Source organism: Dipodomys ordii, unplaced genomic scaffold (assembly GCF_000151885.1).
Source record: "Dipodomys ordii isolate 6190 unplaced genomic scaffold, Dord_2.0 Scaffold3, whole genome shotgun sequence".
Classification (NCBI taxonomy): domain Eukaryota; kingdom Metazoa; phylum Chordata; class Mammalia; order Rodentia; family Heteromyidae; genus Dipodomys; species Dipodomys ordii.
The window spans coordinates 1,217,891-1,228,379 of NW_012267219.1; the positions used below are offsets into that span (position 1 = coordinate 1,217,891).

The 10,489-nt window shown below is 49.6% G+C and overlaps 2 protein-coding genes across 5 annotated transcripts in view; one reads left to right on the forward strand and one right to left on the reverse strand.

Moving 5' to 3' along the window:
- The window catches only part of Wibg (within bgcn homolog (Drosophila)), a 21,443-nt gene extending 16,919 nt beyond the window's left edge, over positions 1-4,524 (reverse strand). The window contains exon 1 of one of the 4 annotated variants that reach the window (XM_013022730.1): positions 4,346-4,524. In XM_013022730.1, the coding sequence (XP_012878184.1) occupies positions 4,346-4,403 (58 nt within the window). In that variant the 5' untranslated portion in view covers positions 4,404-4,524. Of the gene's footprint in view, positions 1-2,546; positions 2,622-3,171; positions 3,323-4,345 lie in introns of those variants that run through there. The other 3 variants (XM_013022746.1, XM_013022738.1, XM_013022756.1) reach the window with 3 other exon arrangements.
- A 101-nt stretch (positions 4,525-4,625) lies between these two features.
- Positions 4,626-10,489, forward strand: part of Dgka (diacylglycerol kinase, alpha 80kDa) — a 34,726-nt gene continuing 28,862 nt past the window's right edge. Inside the window, exon 1 of the mRNA XM_013018305.1 lies at positions 4,626-4,847. The gene's annotated coding sequence lies outside the window, so the exon portion shown is untranslated. The remainder of the gene's footprint in view (positions 4,848-10,489) is intronic.

Here is a 10,489-nt window from a genome sequence, read left to right on the forward strand (position 1 = left end):
AAAAAAAAAAAAACCTGGAGAGAAACCCGTATCTCAACAGAAGCTAACACTGTACTGATAGCTTCTCTGTTTTTTGTCTAACAATATTCTACAGGCTAGAAGCAGAAGCCGAGAATTTAACTGATAGACATAATTCAAGATAGTTGGTGGTTCAGGCCTGTAATACTAACTACTCAGAGGCTGAGACCTGAGGATCATGATTTGAAGCCAGGCTAGGGAGGAAAAGTCATGAAACTCATCTCCAACTAGCTACTAAAAAAGCGAGAAGCAGAGCTGTGGCTCAAGTGGCACAGCACTAGCCTTAAGCACAAAAAACCAGGGACAAGAGCCAGACATTGGTAGCTCATGCCTATAATCCTAACTACTCAGGAGACTGAGATTTTAAGATCATAGTACAAAGCCAGCCCCGACAGGAAAATATGAGACCCTTAACTCCAGTTAACCACCCAAAATATCTGGAAGCTGTGTGTGACTCTAGGCAGTGCTAGCCTTGAATGGATAAGGCTCAAGGACAGCATTCAGATCCTGAGCTCAAGCCCCAGGATAAGCAGCAGCAGCAGCAGCAGCAGCAGCAGCAGCAGCAGCAGCAGCAACCTCGGCAACCACGACTACCACGACTACCACTACCACCACCACCACCACCACCACCACCTCACACCTGTAATCCTAGCTACTCCGGAGGCTGAGATCTGAGATTACGGGTTCAAAGCCAGCCCAGCAGGAAATACCCCATGAGATTCTTTCTTTTTCCCTTTTGTCAGTTGTGGGCTTGAACTCTTGAGCCTGAAAGCTGTCCCTCAGCTCTTAAGCTCAAGACTAGCAGCCTACCACTTGAGCCACCGTGCCACTTCCAGTTTTCTGGTGGTTTATTGGAGATAACAGGACTGGCTTTGAATAGCAATCCTCAAATCTCAGCCTCCTGAGTAGCTAGGATTACAGGCATGAGCCATGGGTGCCTGGTCCCAAGAGACTTTATATCTCTAATTAATCACCAGAAAACTGGAAGTGGCACTGTGGCTCAAGTGGTAGAGCACTTGGCTTGAGATGAAGAGCTCAAGGACAGCGTGCAGGCTCAGAGTTGAAGTCACAGAACGGAGCAAAAAAAAAAGAATTACAGTATTAGTAGTATTTTCAAAGTACACATTAAAAGTTGCTAGCCAGGGGCTGGGAATGTGGCTTCATGGTAGATGCTTGCCTCGCATGCAAGAAGCCCTGGGTTTGATTCCTCAGTACCACATACACAGAAAAAGCGCTGTAGTTCAAGTGGTAGAGTGCTAGGCCTTGAGCAAAAGAAGCTCAGGAACAGTATCTAGCCCCTGAGTTCTAGCCCCAGAACTGGCAAAAAAGGAGAAAAGAAAGAAGGTACTAATTCAACAAAGACCTACTAAGTAGAGCATAAAAAAGGATGGTATGCCACTTTAGAATGAGTAATTGGAGCAAAGTAGCTGAGTCTGGGTTATCATTATGTACCATAAGGTAGGTGGGCTGAAGTATAAGGAACATGGAAAGCAGCAGAATGAGAAGCATATATAGCACACTTTGAAATGGACTGTGTATTCACTGCACATGCGGTGTCACATCTACAGACGACTACATGTATAGATATCAACAACTACAAACGAAGACTACAAAGAGGGCGATAAAACCACTGTGCACTTGCACAGCCTTTTACAAACTACCTTCCCATACATTCTCATATTTACCAATCACTGGGTCAATACCATTGGTATGTACACTAAGCTAAGGACAAAGTGATAGGAAAGAACAAAACCATTAAGAAAGCTTTGAGTCTCAACTTCTCACATACACAGTGGACACTTCAGCATCTCAGACAGCTGGGCTGACATTCTCAAGCCAGGAGGAATTATGAATAGTACGAACTCGTCAAAAAGCTTGGGAGAGAAAGGCCACTAGATAGCTTCCTTTTTGCCTTCTATCACCTTGGGACCCCTCAATCTCATCACTGCAGAGGGAAGAAAAGGGTGGCTCCAGGAGTAGAAAACTTCCAAGTTGAAAGTTCCTTTTCCCTTCACATTCCCTGGAACTCAATGACCAGGTAAAGAGTGGGAAAAACATATGTAGCCATGAAGGGGTCTTCAGCAGATACCAAGTGGAGAACAAGAATGACAACAGGGCTGGGGTGGGATGGGGAGGGGGTACAGCTCAGAGCTGGGGGAGGGGAGGGGAGGAGGGCCGGCATTGGAGGGAACGGAGAGTTGCAGAAGCTGTAGGCCTGGAGAACCCTATCAAGAGATGGGAATTCCAAACGCTAGCGAAAAGCAGACGCCCAGTGAAGATCCTGAAGCAGACAGCTTCGAGAGACCCCCCGAATCTGGGTGACCGGAAGCAGAGACACCCCCCCGAAAACACATGAAACCAGAAGGGGGCGCAGGTGACACCCCGGAGGAGAATGAATGGGGAAGGCGGTCCCGGGGGCGGGGCAAAGGAGGGGCCCCGATAGGGGCGGGCCACAGACCTCTTCCCAAGTCCGAACCCCTTCCCCGAGAACCCGGGGCGAGAAGCAACCCGGCGATTCCCGCACTCACCGCCGGTCTCGTCAGTTACATAGGGAGTCGCCATCTTGAAAACACAAACCACTTCCGGCGTGAGCGGGCCGGGATCCCGCCCCCCACCCCACCGGAAGTGGAGTCCTTGTCATTAGCCAGCCACCATGTTAGTCTTAAAGGGACAGTGCCCCTTTTCCACCGCGGCAGAAGGGAAGGGCGGGTTAGAAGCGGGCGCAGTTAATAAACCAAACCCGTGGGTTTATTTCAGCTAGGGTTGAAGGGCCTCTGGGGTGGCACACGGTCCTCCGGGCGCCGGAAGTTCCAACCTAGAGTCGGAGCCCGGGCATTTTTCGGAGGTCCAGGACACGCCGAGGGAGGAAAGCCGCACGAGGCCCATCTGCGCCCCGACAGACGGACAGAACGGGGGGTTGCGGCCCTGGCCGGCGCTGACGCGGGGCAGGCAGACTCCAGCCCGCCCGGGCGCGCACCAGTGTGTGCGGAGGACGAGGGCCAGGCCTCCCCCCCACCCTCCGCCGGCGAAGCCGTAAAAAGGGGCTGGAGGCCGGGCTCGCGAGCCGGCCGTCCGCGGCCGCCCAGCATCACCCTCTCTGGACCGAGACCTACGGAAGAGTGTGCAAATCGCAGGGCGCTGCGGATCGGTCACCTGTCCCCGCAGCTTCAGAGTGGCCGCTGACTTCCATAGCCGAGCTGGGCGCTCAGGCCCTGGTCAGACCCGGCCCCAAGCGCGGGCCCCGGGAATTCGGTGACGAAGTGACTTCTGGCCCCAGCCTGACAGGGGTCAGAGGGCACAGAGAAGGCATCTGGGCGGATCCACTTAGTATTCTAATTAACCTAGAAGCTAGGGATGAAGGGCGGGGCAACTAGCCAATAACCGGGCCCGGGCGGTCACTCCCCAGGCCTGCCCGGCCCCGTGCGTCATTGTTCTCCAGCGGAACCCAAAGTCCGGTCCCCGCCCCCCCTCCCACCTCCTCGCCCGGTCCCTCTGTAACTGGGGTTCCCCCGAGGGCTAAATCCTGTTAAACTTGTTTTCCCTGCAGCCTGGGAGGGGCCTGGCCGCCTTCTAGTTCTTAGGCTCGGGTGTCTGCCTTCCACCCCCCTCCTGGCTTTTGTCTTAACCCCTTTACTTTCACTCCTCGTTCCACTTCGGCTTAGGCTGGGTTCTTACAGTTTCTCTGCAATCAGGGAGGTGGGAAGAAGTAAACTTTGACAACTACTTTAGCTTTTAGGCTGTACGTCTCAATTGAACTAAAGGACAAAACCAGAGCAACGACCGATTAAGATCAAACACATTAAACCTTAGAAGTTTCCTGGGGCCCACACCTTGCCTTCCTTCCTATTCTCCCAGCTCCATGATTTCCATCGGAAACCCAACTCATCAGGTCTCAAAACTCACTTAAAAAACTATTTGCATACAGCCAGAGCTTTGTTTTTGTTTTCGTTTGGCCAGTTCTGGGGCTTTATTTAACTCAGGGCCTGGGCACTGTCTCTGAGCCTCTGGGTGCACAAGGCTGGTGCTCAACCCTTGAGCTACATACAGCACCACTTCCGGCTCTGAGTTGGAGATAAAGGTTCTCAGACTTTCTTGCCGGGCCTGGCTTCTAACCGCGATCCTCAGATCTCAGCCTCCAGAATAGTTAAAAGATTAAAGGCATCAGCCACTGGAGCTGGGGTGCAGCAGACGTTGGAGGTTTAGAAAGAAAAGAATAAAAGCAAAACCTATTTTCATCTAATCTGTCACACCTACTCTTTGACCTCTTCACTCCTGCCTCTTCCAGTATTCTGTCCTTAGAGTTGTAATTGGTAACAGATGAGAATGCCAGGAAAACCTAGTGACATACTTTGGTCTTGACTGAAGTGCCTGAGTAGTTTCTGCATCTTCCAAAGGTCCAAAGGACCTGTCTCTGCAAGGGGGACATAGAGGTAAGATCCAAAAGAATCCCCTGTTTACTTACTTTACCTAACTCGAGGCCCCCCTCCACCCCCAGATATCCTGCCAGCTCTGGGGTTGGCAGGAAGTGAAACTCTAATTGTCTGCTTAGTAAACGGTAGGACCGGATGTATACCCCACCCTGAGGAAGAAGAGAGGAAAGAAGAGGCCAGGGGAGAACAGGCTGTTGTTTTTTCCTTTCCCTTTGTTCATTGTGGTTTCTTTGTTTCTGGCTTTTATGATGTGGTTGATTAAAGAGATGAGCACCTGGAACCTTAGGCAGTAGAAGCTTCCTCCGTACATGATTCTTGCCCTTTATTCCCCCACTCTCACCAACAGCTGAAGGGGTGTGATGGAGCACATATCCCAAAGAAGACAGAAAGAAGGCTAAAGTAAGACTGATTCTCTCTTATTCCTTATTACATAAATAACCTCACTCTACTTTGGCTTTTTGCTGGTCCTGGGGCTTGAACTCAGGGCCTGGGCACTGTGTTCTGAGCCTCTTTGTGCTCAAGGCTAATAATGCTCTACCACTTGAGCTACAACACCACTTCCAGCTTTTCTGAATAGTTTATTGGAGATAAGAGTTTTCATGGACTTTCCTGCCCAGGCTGGCTTTGAACCACCAGATCTCAACCTCGCGGGTAGCTAACATTACAAGTAAGTGCTTGTGATATCATTCTTACTTTGAAGTTCAAAAATGTCTTAAAATGTCTTAAATAACTTTAGGGCTGGGAAGTTGGCTCAGTGGTAGAGTGCTTGCCTTGCATGCATAAGGCCCTGGGTTCAATTCCTCAGCACCACATAAGCAGAAAAAAGCCAGAAGTAGCGCTGTGGCTCAAGTGGTAGGGCGCTTGCCTTGAGCTGAAGAGCTGTGGGACAGTGCCCAGGTCCAGAGTTCAGCCCCCATGACTGACAAAAAAGAAAAGAAATTAACTTTAGGGGTGGCAGTGTACTTTAAACACAGCGCTTGCCTAGCAGGTGTGAGGTCCCAGGTTCAAACTTTAGCAACACAAACAGAAGGAGAGTCTCTGTCTGTAAGGTTTAACGGAAAGCATAGTTATGGAACTATTCTTAGTGAAATTGTGTGTTTGTTTAGAATGGCTCAAAACAGAGAGGTTTATATACTTCAAGCCCCTTCTATACAAGCCATAACTCATGTTTTTTGCCTGTCCTGCAGACATAGGCCTTCAAAAGAGTTTGTTGAAACCTGGGTTGGTGGCACTTGTCTATAATCCCAGTTCTAGGGATTCTGAGGCAGGAGGATCTCTTATTTGAGGCCAATCTGGCCTATGTGAAACCCTGTCTCAAAAAAAAAAAAAGTGTTGACTAAGGAGTCATCATACAGGAAGAGGAGACAAAGCTTTGCTAACCAATTAAGAAAGTACTGTTACAAATGAAGGATGGGGGCTGGGGAGATAGTGGTAGAGGACTTGCTTAGCATGGTTGAGGCCCTGGCTTTATCTCAGCACTACCAAAAAAAGAAGAGGAAAAGAAGCATGAGGAGGAAGAGGAGAGCTAGTGCTGAGACTGAAGATGAGCCAGACATGGTGGTAGGTCAAGCCTGTAATCCTAGCTATTCAGGAGCCTGAGATCTGAGGATCATGGTTCAAAGCCAGCCCAGGCAATAAAGTTAATGAGACTTATCTCCAATAAACCACCAGAAAACAGGAAGTTGCACTGTGGCTCAAGTGGTAGAGTACTCTCCTTGAGCTGAAGAGCACAGGGATAACACCCAAACCCAGAGTTCAAGCCCCACAACTGACAAAAAAAAAAAAAAAGACAAAAGACTGTGTATGAGATCTGGAAAGGACATAGAAACGGAGAGACAGACCTTCTTCCAACCCCTGCCAGGGATTTCCAATAATAATAACTTCACATGAATTACTTAGCAATGCTATTTATGGTAAAAGTGGGGACGTCTTCTCAACAAGCATATCGTGTGTGTGTGTGTGTGTGTGTGTGTGTGCGTGCGCGCACACGCGCGCCTGTCCTGGAGCTTGAACTCAAGGACCTGGATGCTATCCCTGAGCTGCGTTTTGTTCAAGGCTAGCTAGCACTTTACCGCTTGAGCCACAGCTCCACTTCAGGCTTACTTTTGGTAGTTTGTTGGAGATAGGAGTCTTAGGCACTTTCCTGCCCTGGCTGGCTTTGAACCATGATCCTCAGATCTCAGCCTCCTGAGTAGCTAGGATTACAGGCATGAGTGTCCCAACACCACCTAATCTTGAAGTAATGGCAAACTGCTTAGGACCTTCTCTTTCCACTAGAGGGCCTATGTATTCATTCATTTTCCTCTCTGACACCCACCAACATACATGTATATTTGTACATACATATGCACCACACACACACACACTTCCAGGCAGAGCATTCTCTCTCCTTTTCCACCCCTAGATGTAATAGGGGCAATTCCAGGAGCCCAAGACCTTCTTACCTCGCCCTACTTTAATGAAGGGTAGGAGGGAGCTAGTGGTTAGGGCGGGGCCAAGGAGCAGGATATCTGGGTCCCAGTTCCTACCAGTGAGTCCCTAGGCCTGTGTCTCTCTCCCTTGCTCTACCCAGCCTCACATCAGTGCTATCACAAGAACGTTGACAGCTCTCCCCAGCAGACTCTAGTCAGAAGTTGGGTCTGCTTTCAGCCCCTACTTTTTGGCCAGGGCCTTCTGCCCCAACTGCCCAGGTCAGGAGATAAAATGGGAGGGTTGGGGCATGGAGGACGAGTATTCTTGGAGATGGGTCTTGAGGGAAGGAGGTGTCCTTCCAGTGGGACACTAAGCCTGAAAGGGAAGAGGGGAACCTGGGGGAGAAATGGGGACAGGTTGTCTCAGGCGGTGAGGAGCCTTGTGAGCCTGCGGATGTGAAGTTTGGTTCTCTGGGTTGGGTCCTAGTGGACTCTTCTGTTGATGTAAAGGAGGTGGCCAGGGAAGTCTATCTAGGATAACAAGTAGGAGAGGGGAGCCTGGTGAATGGCAGCTTGGTACCCAGTTGTTCTCAGCAGCAGCATTCCTCCATCCCCTTCATCTTGGCCTCTCAGGTTAGGGATGAGGAGGGAAGTTGTGGGTAGTTAGATTGAGAAATAGAGGCAGAGTTGCCCCGAGGCGCGGGAAAAAGAAGAAGAAGAAGAAAAAAGGAGCTCAGGAAGTGGAAAGTGGCACCGACCCTTAGCCCTGGAGACGGTCGGGAGCAGGTTCCCGTTGGAAACGTGGAACCAACCCCAAGCCTGTCCAGTGCTGAAGTTCCTGGAGTTGGGGGTTCCGGAGCAGCGGGTTTTTGGCAGGCTGGGGCGGGGATGGGGGGGGCGGGCAGCTGTGTCGTCAGTAGCGGGGCGGCCCTGTCTCCTGGCCCGGCCCCTGCAGCCCAACCCCGGCTCCAGCTCCAGCGCCGGCGCTTCTGCTCGGACCGCGCGCCCTCCGAGGGCCAGGTAGAGACCCCGCTAGCCCCCCCGCCCCGCCACTTGCATGATCCCGGGGCAGGAGGGTGGGAACCACGAATGGGGACACCCCACGAATTGGGTTAGGACTGCGGGATCGAGAGGGAGGACGCGTGACAGCTGGAGAGCGTGGCTAGAAAGGTTTGCACTGGGACGCAGCGGTGGGCTGCCCCCGGGCTGGGCCAGAACCCCAGGGGAAGTGTTTCCCCAGATCTAACCCCTCCAGCCCTCCTGCGCACCCTGAGGGATGGTGAAACTCTGCTTCTGGGGACCTAGACTGATAGGAAAGTCCCTTTTGGAACCCTCACAGCGCCGCGAGGGTGGAGAAGGCGTCCGGTTTGGCCTCCAGGTTCCCAACTACCCATCTCCATCCTGTCTACACCTGTCACCACCGGGAAGTTTCTGAAAATAGCTGAAACAGAATCCTACTTTTCACCTTTAGATAGGAGAAATGAGCCTTATGGAGGAAGAAATGCAATATTATTGGATATCTTTTCAGCCTCAGAATATTGACACATCCCCCAAGCATACCAACATGGTAACTTCTCCTGTCCGGCGTAGTAACACCCTTCACATACAACATGGGTACCATCCCTTTAACCAGACAGCAACATCATCTATGATGTTTGTGGAGCTTAATAAATGTTGAGGTTTTGAGCTAAATAATCCCCTCTTGGAGATCACTGGCTAGTAGCAGAGATAGGCAGGAAAGAATGGACCCCCATTTATAAAAAGGAAAACACAACCTTCCTGATACGGCTGAGGAACTGAAATCCAGGTAAGCAGCCTACGCCCTCAAATGAGGAGTTGCTTGACCCTTAGACAGCTTGAATGTCCTAGGACATAGATCATTCTTGAATAAATGGTCAACTTAAATGACTTGGCTTGGGAGCAATGAATGCATTAGCACTGACTTTGGAAATATTCTTTACCCCTTGGTTAAGAGCAGCTTTATCATTTGATGTTTAAAAGGAGATCTTGAGAATGAGAAGCACCAAGACTTACTGCAACGAACTAAGGACAAAGTGTCTTGAGTTTGGCTCTGATCCTGAGACTCATTTCTCGGGGCTCAGTTCCCTCCTTTGGAAAATGATGAGAGTCAGCCCCAGATCTGAGGGTGTTCTAGGATTCTTTCCCCTCAAGTCAACTTCTTCCTTTCTCTTTCCAAATTGGTAGAGGTGAGGAGGGAAACTAGAGGAGAGAAGGGTGAGTCACAAATAACTGGCGGGCAGCAGCAGACCCCACCCTTCCAGCCCTAATTTTGCCTGGACTAGCCCAAGTTATAGCTTCAGGGTTGGGATGGAGCTGGAGGACAATATTGGACTTATGCCAGGTGTTTTCTTTTTTCTTTTTTTTTTCTCGTATGGTGGTTTGAAATCAGAGCCTCTTGCTTTCAGGCGCGCTACTACTTGACCCACACCCCTGGCCCTTGTTCCAGGTTTTTTAAGGCCCCAGTTTGCAGCTTTTCAACTCTAGGAGCAGTTAACCTCTGGTGAGAAGTCAGGACGAACAACTTAATAAATCCCAGGAGTACTCAAATCTCAGGCCCCAGCCCAGTGGTGTCCTTGAACACTGACGGTCTATTTTCTAGCCAGCTCATCATCTTCCCAGAGGCAAAGTTCAGGATTCTAATGGTACTACATGCCTGTACTTGACGTATATAAAAAGGGCAGGAAGTTTAAAACTGGGCTTCACTACTGATAGAAGTCCCTAGAATTTCTATCTTTCTGGCTCAAAGGTATCATTTTTCCTAATATCCAGGTGTACTTCTCTAGGTACTCCTTATATGATAATAATAGCTAATGTTTATTGAATTCTTAACTCTTTGCCATGGAAACACTGTATACATTGTTTATGTAACCTTTTCCTTTTTAAAAATATTCATCCCAGCCAGGTGCCGGTGGCTCATGCCTGTAGTCTTGGCTAGAGGATGAGATCTGGGGATCTACGGTTCAAAGCCAGCCTGGGCAGGGAAGTCCATGAGACTCATCATCAATAAACCACCAGAAAACTGGAAGTGGTACTGTGGCTCAAGTGGTAGAATGCTTAGCCTTGAGCTGAAGAGTTGAGGGACAGTGTCCAGGCCCAGAGTTCAAGCTCCATGATCAATTCCCCCCCCCCAAAAAAAAATCCCAGTTTGTGACTGATTTCTCTAGATATCCATTTTTACTGATGAGAAAATGGGCTGGAAGTATAGCCTAGCTTACTCAAAGCTCCAGCACAATCCCCAGCTTAAAAAAATAAAAGAACTGAGGTTCAAAGAGACGAAGTGACTCATTTAAGAGCTAGGCTTCTAACCTATGTCAAATTCGAAAGTCCATTCTTAAACTGGGTGTGGTAGTACATACCTGTAAGTCCAACACTCAGGAACCAGAGGCAGGAAGAGCAGTGAGTTTGAACCCAGCCTGCTCTATGTAACAAGCTTCAGGCTAGTTTGAACTACATAGCAAGACACTCTCTTCAAAAAAATGAAAATTCCATTCTTGAGGCAGGCCTGGTACCACCTATCTGTAATCCCAGCACTCTGAGGCTAAGGTGGGAGAATCAGAGTTTAGGGTTAGTCTGGGCTAAATAATGAGACTCTGTCTCAAAAAAAAAAAA